Source organism: Scyliorhinus canicula, chromosome 2, assembly GCF_902713615.1.
Source record: "Scyliorhinus canicula chromosome 2, sScyCan1.1, whole genome shotgun sequence".
Taxonomy (NCBI): domain Eukaryota; kingdom Metazoa; phylum Chordata; class Chondrichthyes; order Carcharhiniformes; family Scyliorhinidae; genus Scyliorhinus; species Scyliorhinus canicula.
Window position 1 is genome coordinate 210973644 of NC_052147.1, and position 17130 is coordinate 210990773.

At 44.7% G+C, this 17130-nt stretch overlaps 1 protein-coding gene across 6 annotated transcripts in view; it reads right to left on the reverse strand.

Annotated features, from left to right (window-relative positions):
• The window catches only part of kalrna (kalirin RhoGEF kinase a), a 1222490-nt gene that overhangs the window by 6650 nt on the left and 1198710 nt on the right, over positions 1-17130 (reverse strand). For all 6 annotated transcript variants that reach the window (XM_038789521.1, XM_038789520.1, XM_038789517.1 and 3 more), the window contains one exon: positions 11677-11877. In XM_038789521.1, the coding sequence (XP_038645449.1) occupies positions 11677-11877 (201 nt within the window). The remainder of the gene's footprint in view (positions 1-11676; positions 11878-17130) is intronic.

The following is a 17130-nucleotide window of genomic DNA, read 5'->3' on the forward strand; positions in this document are numbered from 1 at the left end:
TCTGGATTACTAGTCCAGTGACAATACCACTACATCACTGCCTCCCAAAACTGCCCTTAAAGTTTTCATGGTTTTCTGTAGTGAAGTTGTAGTTCAGGTTCTGATGAAGGGTCATTACAATCTGAATCTGTTTCTCTATACAGATGCTGTATGAGTACTGTGCCTGTCCAGCCTTATCTGTTTTTATTTCAGGTTTTCAGCAGCTGCAGTACTTTATGATTTTTATTATGATTCAAATTTCCGCTCAAACTGATACCCATCATCAAAAATTTCAAATCCCATGAATCAGGGCAATCGGCAACATCATAGAAGGTAATTATTTTGCATTAAAAAACTCCTGGATATATTTAAGGGTGGCAATTTGGTACAGTTTTATTAATTCAACTGCAAGTGGATTTATTACCAAGAAGAATCAAGCAGGTCAACGGAACAGGGGTAAACCTGGCACCGGCCTTTTCACCGGGGGTGTGGGGGAGATGATTCCGGCACCCTGTATAATCCAGCCCCAGGTCTTCCACCAGAACCAACTCGCAAATCCTGATATTGAACCTTCCGATCCTTCCTGGTTCGTCTCTCTCTGACACACAGTTTACTTTAACTTACTTTAACCTGTCTTCATCCATTATATTTTCTTTTTATATTTTCACAACTAATGACCTGGGATTAATATGATGCCATATGTCTGAGGAAGACATTTTGTGTATCAAATTGCTTTGAGGTGTGATCATCGTTGCTACATAGCTGAACGTAATATGCATTTTGTAAATAGCATGGTCCACAAACCGCATCACAATGATCAATTAGTTTGATTTTGGTAGTGTTAGTTCAGCAATATGTCAAATCATTCTAAGTAGATTCAACTAACAAGTGCAGAGTAAAAGGAACATTTGAACAGAATGTTGAAGATGTCTGAAATCATGACCATAGACATTGGAGCAGAAGTAGGCCACTCGGCCCACTGAGTCTGTTCTGCCATTCAATTAGAACATAGAACATAGAATATAGAACAGTACAGCACAGAACAGGCCCTTCGGCCCTCAATGTTGTGCCGAGCCATGATCACCCTACTCAAACCCACGTATCCACCCTATACCCGTAACCCAACAACCCCCCCCCCCCTTAACCTTACTTTTATTAGGACACTACGGGCAATTTAGCATGGCCAATCCACCTAACCCGCACATCTTTGGACTGTGGGAGGAAACCGGAGTGCCCGGAGGAAACCCACGCACACAGGGGGAGGACGTGCAGACTCCACACAGACAGTGACCCAGCCGGGAATCGAACCTGGGACCCTGGAGCTGTGAAGCATTTATGCTAACCACCATGCTACCCTGCTGCCTTAGATCTGATATAATCCTCAAGTCCACTTTCCTGCCTTATCTCCATAACCTTTGATTCACTCACTGATTAAAAATGTCAATCTCAGCCTTGAACATACTTAATGACCAGCCTCTGCAGCTCACTGCGGTAAAGAATTCCACAGAATCACTACCCCCTGAGAAAATAAATTCCTCCTCATCTCTGACTTAAATGGCAACCCCTTACTCTGATATTGTGCCCTCTGGTCCTAGACTCTTCCACAAAGGGTAACATCCTCTCAGCATTTACCTTGTCAAGTCCCTTGAGAATCCTATAAGTTTCAATAAGGTCACCTCTTCTTCTCCAATGAATACTCAACCTCTCCTCATATGAAAACCGCTTCATACCAGGATCATCGTTTTTATAAGACTTTATAATGTATTGCCTTCAATAACTTATCATTTTACTCTTGCTCTAAAACATAAACATTTTAACACTCTTTGAGCCTAAGCCTGAAATTCTGCACAAGTTTTTTTCTCTGGACTTTTGAATTTAATGCTACTTGTATGTTGGTCTAGGGGTATGATTCTCGCTTTGGTTGTTTCTTTGGTTGTTTTGGTTGTCTAGGAGCTTGCGAGAGGTCCCGGTTTCAAATCCAGGACAAGCCCTTAATGTTGCCTCCTATTACAAATGTGAGGTAGTGCATTTTGGTAGGTCTAACACAGAGGGGAAATATACCGCAAATGGCAAAACACTTAGGAATATAGAAAGCCAGAGAGATCTGGGCGTGCATGTCCACAGATCTTTGAAAGTGACAACACAAGTGGACAAGTTAGACAAGAAAGCATATGGAAAGCTTGCCTTCATTGCATGGGGCATCAAGTATCATTGGATTGGGGTATCAAGTATAAAAATTGGTAAGTCATGCCACGGTTGTATAGAATCTTGGTAAGGTCGCACTTGGAATATTGCACACAATTCTGGTCGCCACACCACCAGAAGGATGTGGAGGCTTGGAGAGGGTGTAGAGGAGGTTTACCAGGATGTTGCCTGGTCTGAGGGTATTCGCTATGCTGAGAGGCTGAATAGACTCGGATTGTTCTCATTGGAACGACAGAGGTTCAGGAGTGACCTGATAGAGGTCGACAAGATTATGAGGGGCATGGATAGAGTGGATGGGCAGGCATTCTTTCTTTCCCAGGGTGGAGGGGTCAGTCATCAGGGACCATAGATTTAAGGTCCATGGGGCAATGTTTAGAGGAGATGTGCGAGGCAGGTTTTTTTTAAGAGGGTGGTGAGTGCCTGGAACGTGTTGCCAGGGGAGGTTGTGGAAGCAGATACATTAACGGCGTTCAAAAGGCATCTCGACAAATACATGGATAGGGTGGGTATAGAGGGCTACGGCACTAGGAAGCGCTGAGGGTTTTGGCCAAGGGTGATATCAGACCGGTACAGGTTTGGTGGGCCGAAGGGCCTGTTCCTGTGCTGTTCTTTACCTTTTTCAGGGACTCCCATAATTAAGGAATTGGCCACATTTACAGAGGAATAAATCCTACTGCCAGTACCATCACAAAACGAATTCTGAACGTATGAAAAGAAGTAGGTCATTGAGCCCCTCGAGCCGGCTCTGCTGTTCAATCGGATCATGGCTGATCTGTTAGTGTTATGTACCACATTCCCATCTATCCATCATAACCTTTCATTTCCTCACCTAACAAGAATCTATTTATCTCTGCCTTAAAAATATTCAATGACTCCCCACCTTCACCACCTTCTCAGGCAGAGAGTGGCAAAGACACACAACAGAAAGAAATTCTCCTCATCTCTATGCTGCAAGGGTGATCCCTAATTTGAAAACATGCTTCCTGGTTCTGGACTCACCCACAGGAGGAAACATCCTTTCCACAGCCATCTTGTCAAGACCATTCAAGATCTTATACATTTAAATCAAGCCACCCCACACTTGTTAAATTCCAGTGGAAACAAGTCCAGTCTGTCCAACCTATCATCATAAGACAATCTTCTCATTCCAGATATCAATCTCGTACACCTCCTCTCAATCACCTTCAACATACCTACATCTTTCCTTCAATAAGGAGATCAAAACTAAACGTTCGACAAGAGGTCTCACCAATGCCCTATAGAACTTATGTTCAATTCCTCTTGTAATAAATAATAGCATTCCATTAGCGTTCTTGATTATTTGCTGTATCTGCACACTAACGTTTTGTGACTCATGCTCTAGGACACCTAGATCCCCCGCACCTTGGAATTCTGCAGCCGTTCTCTGTTTAAGTAATAATCTGATTTTTTATTCTTCCTGCTAAAGTAACCAACTTCACATTTTCCCACATTATACTCCATCTGTCAGAATTTTGTCCTCTCACGTAACCTATCTATATCTGTCATCAAAATTGAACACGTAAACATATAATGCAATCCCTATATCCCATGATTTCCCCTAACGTCAAATATTTATCAATTTCCGTCTTGAATACACTAAATGACTAAATATCCCCAGCCTTAGAGGCTAGAGAATTCCAAAGTGAAATGATTTGTCATTTCAGCCCTAAGTGGCCAACCCAACACACTGAGACCATGACGCTTGTTGCAGACACTCCAACCAGGGTAACAATAACTACCTGTCTAATCCTCCAAAACATTTTGGGCTGCATTCTCCGGTTCCCCAGTCACGTGTTCCTCGGCTGTGTGGCAGGATTTCCTATTGTAACCGCCCCATGCCGCTGTGAAACACGGTGGCGGGGTGCACTCCCGGCGCGAAAAGTGAATCGCAACGACTGGGGAATTCCGGCCTTATACATTTTTCAATGTGAACAGTTCTCTTTCTTCTCAACATCACATGGTACAGGCCCACCCTGCCCAATGGGCACAATCCACTAGCTGTTCGCACTGGCGGGATATTGTGGTCCAACGTCGACGTGCAGGTTTACCAGCAGCGTCGCTAAATCCTGCTGGTGGGCCGCCTCCACCGCCGAAAAACACGCGGCGGGTTGGTTGGAAAATCCCGCCCAATCACTCCACATACGCCAACAGTGTTATTCGAGGAATCAATCTCGTTCACCTTTGTTGAAAAGGTCTGTAACGCAAGTATATCCTTTCTTAGGTAAAGAGAGAGAACTAAACACAGTGCTGCAGGTGTCATCTCACCAAAGTCCTTCAGAATTGCAGCACGATTTCCTGGATTAGAAATTCATCTTGGGCAGTGGTGCAAAATGGGCAATAACGGGCGGACAACCCAGAATATGGAATGCTGAAAATTTATTCTGCTGACTGCAATGGAATTGAATAGCAAGGGCAGAGTATAATGGATGGCTGATCCAGCAGAGGGCAGCAGAGCGGAGCTACTGATTGGCTATTCCGGGGAGATTTGCATACGTGCAGTGCGGTCAGCCTAATTTGAAGATGTACCTGCGAAAGAGGCCCGAGGAGTTCGAGTGCAAGCAAGCATCCAGCAGAGGGCAGCAGAGCGGAGCTACTGGTTGGCTATTCCGGGGAGATTTGCATACGTGCAGTGCGGTCAGCCTAATTTGAAGGTGTACCTGCGAAAGAGGCCCGAGGAGTTCGAGTGCAAGCAAGCATCCAGCAGAGGGCAGCAGAGCAGAGCTACTGATTGGCAATTCCGGGGAGATTTGCATACGTGCAGTGCGGTTAGCCTAATTTGAAGGTGTACCTGCGAAAGAGGCCCGAGGGGTTCGAGTGCAAGCTAGCATCCAGCAGAGGGCAGCAGAGCGGAGCTACTGATTGGCTATTCCGGGGAGATTTGCCAACGTGCAGTGCGGTCAGCCTAATTTGAAGGTGTACCTGCAAAAGAGGTCCGAGGAGTTCGAGTGCAAGCAAGCACCCTACCCCATCCTCTAACCAAAAAAAAACAACCATGGTTGCCGGGAAGGTAAGTTTATCTCTTTAAAAACTTACCTTGAAGGGTGACATCACAGCAAAGCAGTGACCTGATTGGCTGGCAAGGAAAGTGCTCCAATTAGCAGTTGCTGGGAGAAATTTAACTCTTCGTGTGTTGGTGAGTATTGTGATTGGTAAGTAAAATCTTTATTCCTTTCACTTATTCATTATTTGATACTATATTTGTAATCAGTTAAGGTAAAGGGTAAAAATGGCAGGAGATCCCAGACCCGTGTTATGCTCCTCGTGCACAATGTGGGAATTCAGTGACGCCGCCGATGCCCCGACTCCTTCATGTGCGGGAAATGTGTCCAGCTGCACCTCCTGTTAGACCGCATGACGGCTCTGGAGCTGCGGATGGACTCACTTTGGAGCATCCGCGATGCTGAGGAGGTCGTGGATAGCACGTTCAGTGAGTTGGTCACACCGCAGATTAGGATTGGTGACGGAGACAGGGAATGGGTGACCAAAAGGCAGAGAAAGAGCAGGAAGGCAGTGCAGGTGTCCCCTGCGGTCATCTCCCTCCAAAACAGGTATACCGTTTTGGATACTTTTGGGGGAGATGTCTCACCAGGGGAAGGCAGTAGTAGCCAGACTCATGACTCATGGCTAGCTCTGCTAAACAGAAGGGCGGGAAAAAGACTGGCAGGGCTATAGTCATAGGGGATTCAATTGTAAGGGGAGTAGACAGGCATTTCTGTGGTCGAAAACGAGACTCCTGAATGATATGTTGCCTCCCGGGTGCTCGGGTCAGGGATGTCTCCGATCGGCTGCAGGACATACTAAAGGGTGAGGGTGAACAGCCAGTTGTCGTGGTGCATATAGGCACCAACGATATAGGTAAAAAAAGGGATGAGGTCCTACAATCAGAATTTAGGGAGTTAGGAGATAAGTTAAAAAGTAGGAGCTCAAAGGTAGTAATCTCAGGATTGTTACCAGTGGCACGGGACAGTCAGAGTAGAAATTCAAGAATAGTCAGAATGAATACGTGGCTTGAGAGATGGTGAAGGAGGGAGGGGTTCAGATTTTTGGGACATTGGAACCGGTTCTGGGGGCGGTGGGATCATTACAAACCGGATGGTCTACACCTGGGCAGGACTGGAACCAATGTCCTAGGGGGTGCTTTTGCTAACACTGTAGTGGAGGTTTTAAACTAATGTGGCAGGGGGATGGGAACCAGATTAGGAAGTTAGAGGTCAGTAAAGAAGCAGCAACTAAAGCCAGTAAGGTACGAGACAATAAACTCAATGTGACTAAGGGGAAGGGTAGACAGGGAAGAGATGAAGAACGCAAAGGTGGTCTGAGGTGCATTTGTTTTAATGCGAGAAGTATAGCAGGTAAGGCAGATGAACTTAGGGCTTGGATCAGTACCTGGGAATATGATGCTATTGGTATTACTGAGACTTGGTTGAGGGAAGGGCAGGACTGGCAACCGAATATCCCAGGGTATAGATGTTTCAGGAGGGATAGAGGTGGAGGTAGAAGGGGTGGAGGAGTTGCATTACTCGTCAGAGATGATATTACAGCTGTGATTAAGGAGGGCACGATGGAGGATTTGAGCACTGAGGCAATATGGGTGGAGCTGAGAAATAGGAAGGGTGCAGTAACATTGTTGGGACTTTACTACAGGCCTCCCAAAAGCGAGCATGAAGTAGAGGTACAAATATGCAGGCAGATTATAGAAAAATGTAGGAGCAATAGGGTGGTTGCGATGGGAGATTTTAACTTCCCCAACATTGAATGAGATTCGTGTAGTGTTGGAGGCGTAGATGGAGCAGAGTTTGTAAGGAGCATCCAGAAGAGTTTTTTAGAGCAGTATGTAAATAGTCCAACTCGGGAAGGGGCCATACTGGACCTGGTATTGGGGAATGATCCCGGCCAGGTGGTTGATGTTTCAGTCGGTGATTACTTTGGGAATAGCGATCACAATCCCGTAAGTTTTAGAATACTCATGGACAAAGACAGGAGGGGTCCGAAAGGAAGAGTGCTAAATTGGGGAAAGGCAGAGTATAACAAAATTTGGCAGGAGCTAGGGAATGTGGATTGGGAGCAGCTGTTTAAGGGTAAATCCACATTTGAAATGAGGGAGTCTTTTAAGGAAAGGTTGATTAGAGTGTAGGACAGACATGTTCCTGTGAAAATGAGAGATAGAAATGGCAAGATTAGGGAACCATGGATGACAGGTGAAATTGTGAGACTAGCTAAGATGAAAAAGGAAGCATACATAGGATCGAGGCAACTCAAAACTGATGAAGCTTTGGAGGAATATTGGGAAAGTAGGACGAATCTCAAACGCGCAATAAAGAGGGCTAAAAGGGGTCATGAAATATCTTTGGCTAACAGGGTTAAGGAAAATCCCAAAGCATTTTATTCGTATGTAAGGAGCAAGAGGGTAACTAGAGAAAGGATTGGCCCACTTAAAGACAAAAGAGGAAATTTATGCGCGGACTCAGAGGAAATGGGTGAGATTCTTAATGAGTACTTTGCATCGGTATTCACAAAGGAGAGGGACAAGACGGATGTTGAGGCTAGGGATGGATGTTTAAATACTCTCGGTCAAGTTGTCATACGGAAGGGGGAGGTTTTGGGTGTTCTAAAAGACATTAAGGTGGACAAGTCCCCAGGTCCAGATGGGATCTGTCCCAGGTTACTGAGGGAAGCAAGGGTCGAAATAGCTGGGGCCTTAACAGATATCTTTGCAGCATCCTTGAGCACTGGTGAGGTCCCGGAGGACTGGAGAATTGCTAATGTTGTCCCTTTGTTTAAGAAGGGTAGCAGGGATAATCCAGGGAATTATAGACCTGTGAGCTTGACATCAGTGGTAGGCAAACTGTTGGAGAAGATACTGAGGGATAGGATCTATTCACATCTGGAAGAAAATAGACTTATCAGTGATAGGCAGCCTGGTTTTGTGCAGGGAAGGTCATGTCTTACAAACCTAATAGAATTCTTTGAGGAAGTGACAAAGTTAATTGATGAGGGAAGGGCTGTAGATGTCGTATACATGGACTTTAGTAAGGCGTTTGATAAGGTTTCCCATGGCAGGTTGATGGAAAAAGTGAAGTCGTATGGGGTTCAGGGTGTACTAGCTAGATGGATAAAGAACTGGCTGGGCAACAGGAGACAGAGAGTAGTGGTGGAAGGGAATGTCTCAAAATGGAGAAGGGTGACTAGTGGTGTTCCACAGGTATCAGTGCTCGGACCACTGTTGTTTGTGATCTACATAAATGACCTGGAGAAAGGTATAGGTGGTCTGATTAGCAAGTTTGCAGATGATACTAAGATTGGTGGAGTTGCAGGTAGCGAGGAGGACCGTCAGAGAATATAACAAAATATAGATAGATTGGAGAGTTGGGCAGAGAAATGGCAGATGGAGTTCAATCCGGGCAAATGCGAGGTGATGCATTTTGGAAGATCAAATTCAAGAGCGGACTATATGGTCAATGGAAGGGTCTTGGGGAAAATTGATGTGCAGAGAGATCTGGGAGTTCAGGTCCATTGTACCCTGAATGTGGCAACGCAGGCTGATAGAGTGGTCAAGAAGGCATACAGCATGCTTGCCTTCATCGGACGGGGTATTGAGTACAAAAGTTGGCAGGTCATGTTACAGTTGTATAGGACTTTGGTATACTTGGAATTTGGAATACTGCGTGCAGTTCTGGTCGCCACATTACCAGAAGGATGTGGGTGCCTTGGAGAGGGTGCAGAGGAGGTTCACCAGGATGTTGCCTGTTATGGAGGGTGCTAGCTATGAAGAAAGTTTGAGTAGATTAGGATTGTTTTCGTTGGAAAGACGGGGGGGGGACCTGATTGAGGTCTACAAAATTATGAGAGGTATGGACAGGGTGGATAGCAACAAGCTTTTCCCAAGAGTGGGGGTGTCAGTTACAAGGGGTCACGATTTCAAAGTGAGAGGGGGAAAGTTTAAGGGAGATGTGCGTGGAAAGTTTTTTACGCAGAGGGTGGTGGGTGCCTGGAACGCTTTACCAGTGGAGGTGGTAGAGGCGGGCATAATCGCATCATTTAAGAAGCATCTAGACAGATATATGAACGGGCAGGGAACAGAGGGAAGTAGACCTTGGAAAATAGGAGACAGGTTTAGATAAAGGATCTGGATCGGCACAGGCTGGGAGGGCCGAAGGGCCTGTTCCTGTGCTGTAATTTTCTTTGTTCTTTGTTCTTTGATCCGATACTGCCCAAGTCAAATTTCTACATCTCTTATTCTTTTACTTCAATCTCACCTTGCAATAAAGGCGAACATACCATTTACTTGCTTAATTGTTTGCTGCACAATCAGGTTAACTTTCTGTTATTTGTGCACAAGGAAAACAGCATTTATTTATGTAGTGCTTTTAATATAATGAAACATTCCAATGCATTTCAAAGGAGTATTCTAAACAAAGTATGATACATAAGGAAAATTTCATATTTCCCCACATTATACTCCAATTGCTATCCTCTTTCCCAATCACTCAATCAGCCCGTATCCCTGTGCAGCCCTTTTACGCCCTCCTCCCAACGTACTTTTATATCATCAGCAGACTTGGTCACATCACACTCAAACCTCCTCATCTAAATCATTGATATAGATTGTGAATAGCTGAGGCCCAAGCACTGATCCTTTAGGTGCTGCACTAGTAAAAATACAGTAAAAAATGGGGAGGAACCTTGTTGCCAACTGTTTAACTTTGAATTACTTTGTTAAATTTTTTACTATCTTCATCGTTTGCAAATTTAAACGTATTAAACACAGCAATTGCTTTGGGCTCTGCAACTGTCAGGAGCATCGCTATCTTACGCGAATCTGATTGATCTCCTAAATTTACTGCATTGAGAAACAGATTAAATTGCTGTTTAAACACACGCCAGTAGTTGTCCACATAACCAAGAATTCTGAGATTCATTAGTAGCTTCAACAACTTCATATTGTTAATTCTGGCAGTCTGAAAAATCTTCAAATCCCTGTGGACCTCGGGCAGGCTGAAAGGTTTTTTTCTCAGTATTTATCACAATCCAATACTGGTACCATGTAATGTTCTTGTCGGATGGCCTGATTTATATTATAAGAACACTTGTAGCTCAAGCTATAAATCAGTGTTCTTCAAAGTCAGGGGCGCGACCCGCAGGTGAGTTGCGGGCGGGTGTCGGGAAGGTCGCGGAGTTCCCGGTCGCGGAGTTCCCGGTCGCGCAAATCCCTGCGCAGCAGCCGGCTTTTAATAATGCCGGCTGCAAGCGGCCGCGAACATGTTCAAAAAACAAATTTGGACGCATTGCGCATGCGTGCACGATGATCGGCGCGTATGCGCATTCTGCGAACATTTAAAAAAATTCGCCCACATTGCACATGCGCGCACGATGATCGGCGCACATGCGCAGTGCGGCCGCTATTTTTTTAAATGGTTGCAGATTTTTGGTTTACAAATTCTGTAGTGGTTTTTATTTATTTAGTTTATTCATTTGATTTTTATATTTTTCATTTATTTTATTCATTTTTTTTACAAGTTTGGGGGGTTTTATTCATTTTTTTCATTTATTTTGTTCATTTTTTTTACAAGTTCGGGGGGGGGTTTATTTGATAAAATTTTACAGGAAAAAAATTCAGAACTTTGGACAGATGGAGACTCCATACTTTCCGACACCGGAAGGCTTCACCTTCATCCGACAGGTCCCATTGGAGGAGCGTGTACAAGGGCCAAAGGGACCCAAAACCATTTCCTCCATTTTTGGCAGCAGCAAGGTAAGAGAAAATGGTGGGTTGCGCAGGTAAGCCAGCGTTGGTTGCAAAGGTCGGCCGGCGTGGGTCGCGAAGGTCGGCCGGGTTGGGTCCCGAAAGTTGGCCGGTTGGTAAAAATGGGTCCCCGGAAAAAAGTTTGAAGAACACTGCTATAAATGATTTATTAACATTAACTGTGGGTAAATTATATACAAACAATAGATGAATAACAGTATGATCATGCACAAGCAACCTCTCTCTCCAGCTCTCTCCAGCCAGTCTGCTAAATTCACTTGTATACTAGTGGTGCAACTAATGGTCAGTCAGTGAACAACAACACAACCATGATATCACTACACTGTTGTCCAGTGATACCTCCTAATGAGCTGCACGTGCTGATGTTGAACTGGAACAGAATTGAGATTGACAGTGATGCCCTATGTGGCCAAATGTTCTGCCAACATTCATTGTCTGCGTTTTAGGGAATAATGAGAGCTTAGCAAGGTACCATAGGAACATGACTCCAATGAACCATTTCCCAGAAAGGGGTTTGAAGGACAGGGAGAAGAGGAACGAAAACTAAGGTAAAGAGAAAGGAAAAATGGCTGCTTTATCTTTGGAAGAAAATAAATTTAAACAAATGACTAGGCAGACAAAAGCAAAGCTGCAAGTCAATCCGTCAGGGTAATGTAAATAATATTTTATCTAACAAATGGCTTTGAAGATAGAAAATCAACACTTACAGTTCGAGAACTAAAATATAGCAGGTAGGATACTCATAGGTGTCACATATTGCAGGAAATTGTGGGTGTTGTAGATTTAGTAAGATTGCTGCCTCATGTGCCACTTGATCTTTCTTCTTCATTTTTTTGCTGATGAATTTGACAGCTACTTCTCTTTTGGTTGATTTTTGTATGCATTTCTTCACCACAGAGAAACGACCCCTGCAATACAGAATGGTATTCAAAACTTAAATGGATCGGATCAAGACATAAATGTGATTTCAAGTCTTGTAGAGTAACATATCTTGTTGGAACATTTTCACTTCAACAGACTGTGAACAGGTTTGGCAGCTATTATTTGTGAGTACAGAGTTAATTATGTATTGTAAAAACTTACAAATATCCCATGATGTTGATGAATTGGAAAATGCACTGTCTAATATTACCGGACATTTATACTAGGTTTTGCTTTAGGGATCATATTCTACAGGCTGTATTCTCTGCCCCGCCACGCCGCTTTACTGCCTCGATCCGCCAGCGGGATTCGCCGTTACGCCAGCTGGTCAATGGGGTTTCCCATTGTGGGGCAGCCTCACGCCGTCGGGAAACCCCCGGGAAAATGGAGAAAGCTGCCGGCAGAGACCCGCCCAACATGTTTAAAAATTGTAAATGGGTGAGTGTATTTCTTTACCTATCCATTTAATTTTGATCCCTTACCAGTGTCGTAGGGTGTTGGACACAGTTCGGTATGTCTGAAGAAATACTTGTAGTCATACATAGGTTAACTGTAAGTCGTTTGACTCTTAGAACTATTTACAGATATACAATAAAGGGTACAGGCTAGGTGCTGTCTCCATGCTTGCTTGTACATACTGCTCTTTTCAACACGAGGTGCCGGTCATGCGTTCTCTTACATCACTGTGGGTGCGATATGATACTCAGTCCCACATTGACCCTATGTGCTGGACCCTTATACTATGCCTTCCCCCAAGTCTTTATCCACTGTATTTAAGTTTATCTCATGTCCTACATTTTTATTATGATCATACATTTACATTGTGCCTACTACATTATCAATACCCATCACCTCCCTTCAAGTGTTTGAATTCAAATATTCAGATCGTTTAGAGGCCTAATAACCCTTCCATGTGTTCACACTACTGTTGGAAGAGTGGTAGGCTCCATCACTGCTGGCTTTTCCTGTAAGTTTGGGTCTGTTTTCATTCTTTCCTTTATAGATTTGTGTTGAACCGCACATGGTTGGTTTGGATGTTGCACTGGTTGCTACCCTAACTCAATTCCCATGGATTGGACAAACATTGTGCTAATAATAATAATAATCGCTTATTGTCCCAAGTAGGCATCAGTGAAGTTACTGTGAAAAGCCCCTAGTCACCACATTCCGGCGCCTGTTTGGGGAGGCCGGTACGGGAATTGAACCCGCGCTGCTGGTCTTGCTCTGCATTATAAGCCAGCTGATTGGCCCACTGTGCTAAACCGGCCCCTCGTCTCCTGGTCACTGTTTTCACTTCTTCCATTGTTGTGTGAGTTGTGGTGACATGTGGAAGTTTATGTTTTGAAACTGGAACCCTCGTTCCCACTTGTTTCACAATTTTAACCAAATTTTTGAGCACTTTCGTTCCCAGTTGTTTTCGAGTTTCTGATTCAAAGAATAAAGAACAAAGAACAATACAGCACAGCAACAGGCCCTTCGGCCCTCCGAGCCTGGACCGGTCATGATACCAACCTTTGCCAAAACCATCAGCACTTCCTTGTGTTGAATCCCTCTATACCCATCCTATCCATGTGTTTGTCAAGATGCCTTTTGAACGCCGTTAATGTATCTGCTCCCACAACCTCCTCTGACAACGCGTTCCAGGCACTCACCACCCTCTGCATTAAAACCCTGCCTCGCACATCTCCTCTAAACATTGCCCCATGGACCTTAAACCTATGCCCCCTGGTGGCTGACCCCTCCATCCTGGGAAAGAGTGCCACTTCTGCTGTGAAGTCCTTGGGGGATAATTTCCGGCCCTAACTGATGTTTGATACTGGCCATGGTCTTGCCGGAAAGCACCCGGGAAGTCGCGTCTGCTGCCACACTTAGTGCTTCTCCTGTTAGACAGCGGCCATATGTCTCCAAATGCCAGTGGTTGTGAACCCACTTGAAGAACAAAGGACTTTGTAGAAAAACATCAAATGTTAAAGCAGCTCCAGCAAGGTGGCTTCTGCAGATACAACTGTGTTGTTTCTGCTGGGACCCCTGACATCAATACTAACACTGCAATTTCCAAGTGATTTTATACAGTGAACACACCAGATGCGGTCCGAGTGAAATGGGTGCCATTCATTTTCAGGCTAACGAAAAAGCTTTCCTGACGAGTGAATGTTTGCTGTGCCAGCTGCATTAAATCCAGCCCATTGAGTTTTCTGTTTTTTTTGTGTTATTATTGTTTATTGTGCTACTTATTCCTAAAAAAAACTTTCCCCTATGTCTTCAGGCTATAAGCAGAGCCTGAACAACAGAGTGGTTGTGGGTTTTATTCAAAACAAAGAGGCTCTGTGTGTTATTAATATGTGTATGCTGCCTGCTGTCGCATGCAAGCGAGTGCTTATCTGTGAAAAAGACAAACACTGAGTACACAGCTGCTGTAACTTTTATTTTTGCTCTATGACCCATGGAAATTATGCAAAGTTTGCACAAGGGGCTGGACTTTTGTTCCTGTGTTGAATCAGCATCAGATGTGACTTGCAATTTTTGAAGGGGAGATCAATTAGTGGCTAGAAAACACGCTCACCCTCCCACTAGGGTGGGCTGGTGGGCTCCCAATGCTGGAGAGCCAATGGAAGGCCTGAAGAGGTCGGCAGCTCCCACTATCAGTGTCAGGAAAAGCCATTGCCTGCAGGGAGATGACGCCGCAGATAGAGGCTTCCTCTGAAGATTTTGCAAAAATATGAGATAAAAAACTTACCACAGCTACCTGGCTGCTGTTGTGGAGGAGAAACCGCATGTCCACGGGATGGGGGAGGTCAGAGATGTTTACTGGAGCGGTGGGTCTCTGGTCTGCTGCAGTGACATTTCCTCCATCTATATCTGTGCCATGTTTTAGCCACGGTGCAGGCCTGACTGCCAACTAGAATATTTCAGTCAGTATCTGCACCGTGGCCTCAATAAACCTTTTCATTTGCTACCCATGCTTCCGAGCATCCACTTCAAAATGGTTTAGGGGAGGGAATGTGCTGGCAAATCGGCTTGCCATCCAGTGCCGTGAAATAGTGAAGGCATCCGCTGCTGTTCCTATATCTGGGAGTAAGCTAGAGTTTTACCAGAGGCTGAGGAAGAAACTTGTGCTTCTCATGGTTTTTTTCATTTCCTGGGCTGTTCTGGGTACTGCCCCCAAAAGTCCCTATTGAGACTACAAGTTAAGCCAATTAACGTTGGGTACAACTGGGCAGAATGGGCAATGCGCACACTCCAACTGTCTGTATCTGAAAGTTGCAATCAAAGTTTCACAGTTGTTTCAGGTGAGCAACCCCATTTACAGATCCACATGTAAATTGGATCAGATAGGCCTCAGGCTGGATTAAGGAGCCTGCTGGACTGAGCATGGTGATAGGTTGGCCGGGGGGGGACAAAGAGAATTGGGCAGGTGAACCCACATGGGATTTCTAACATTGGGCAAACTGTCCCTTATGAGCCCTAATTAATTCTGGTGGGCAGGGCCTGATGCAGGAATCAAGGTAATGAGGCTCAATAATGCACTATGCAAAGTCAATTATCCTGAGCACTCCAGGACTTAATGGTGGTTCTAGGATTCTCCCAAATTCACACATCTTTCTTGCACCCCACGAAGGTTGCCAAAATCTGGTCAAAGAAAAGTACAGCACAGGAACAGGCCCTTCGGCCCTCCAGGCCTGCGCCGACCATGCTGCCTGTCTAAACTAAAATCTTCTCACTTCCGGGCTCCGTATCCCTCTATTCCCATCCCATGCATGGATTTGTAAATATGCCCCTTAAACGTCATTATCGTCCCTGCTTCGACTCCTCCAGGTACCCACTACCCTCTGTGTAAAAAAACTTGCCTCGTACATCTTCTCTAAACCTTGCCCCTCACACCTTAAACCTATGCCCCCTAGTAATTGACCCCTCTATCCTGGGAAAAAGTCTCTGACTATCCACTCTGTTTAAGCACCTCATAATTTTGTAGACCTCTATCAGGTTGCCCTCATCCTCTGTTGTTCCAGTGAGAACAAACCGAGTTTATTCAACCTCTCCTCATAGCTAATGCCCTCCATGCCAGGCAACATCCTGCTAAATCTCTTCTGCACCCTCTCTAATGCCTCCACATCCTTCTGGTAGTGTGGCGACCAGAATTGAACACTGTACTCCAAGTGTGGTATTGTGTGAAGCAAATAATGGCATGATGGGAAAACTAGTCAAGTCTTCTTGGTACAATTGAATTTAAACCTAAGGCACAGATACAAACAGCCGAGGTCAATCGAGAACTGGCTGACTCTAACACTCAGATAAGACGCGTTCGTCATGAGACCAGAGGAGTCTAAATATATATGATAAGCTAAAAAGCTGTCTCTTCCTGTTCGTAAACAAATTTGTCCCATTCTTAAAACAAAGACAAGATAATGATATGAAACTCCATTCCCCTAAAGGTCAGCAAGGTGATGCCATTGTAACGATTATTACTTATGTTTTACTTTCGATTAAATTCCTGACCAAGTTGTATTCATGTTATCTTGATCCTATAATGTATAAAAATCGCCTTATTCTTCTGTACTATCGCAGACTTGGGACGGACTCAGCAGTTTGTATTTGACTGCCTTCCGACTTCAAAAGTCTCAGCCATTTACTGCTAGCAGACAGTTCTAATTCGGAAATAAAGTTCAGTTTTGCTTACCTAATGAATCATGCTTGTATTTCTCTATCACAGTCAAGACGCGGGGAAAATATAAAATACAACACAAGTGTGGCCTAACTAAGGTTCTATACAGCTGCAACATGACTTGCCAATTTTTATACTCAATGCTCAGGCCAATGAAGGCAAGCATGCCGTATGCCTTCTTGACTACCTTCTCCACCTGTGTTTCCCCTTTCAGTGACCTGTGGACCTGTACACCTAGATCTCTCTGACTGTCAGTACTCTTGAGGGTTCTACCATCCACTGTATATTCCCGACCTGTATTCGACCTTCCGAAATGCATTACCTCACATTTGTCCAGATTAAACTCCATCTACCATCTCACCGCCCAAGTCTCCAAACGATCTAAATCCTTTGTATCCTCTGACAGTCCTCATCGCTATCTGCAATTCCACCAACCTTTGTGTCGTCCACAAACTTACTAATTAGACCAGTTACAATTTCCTCCATTGCCAAGCGTTCAATGCAATTGGCAACGGTGACAGTGGACATTCCTGAATCGGACCTCTGTGTAGCTCAAAACTTTGTGAGCTCATTCCAT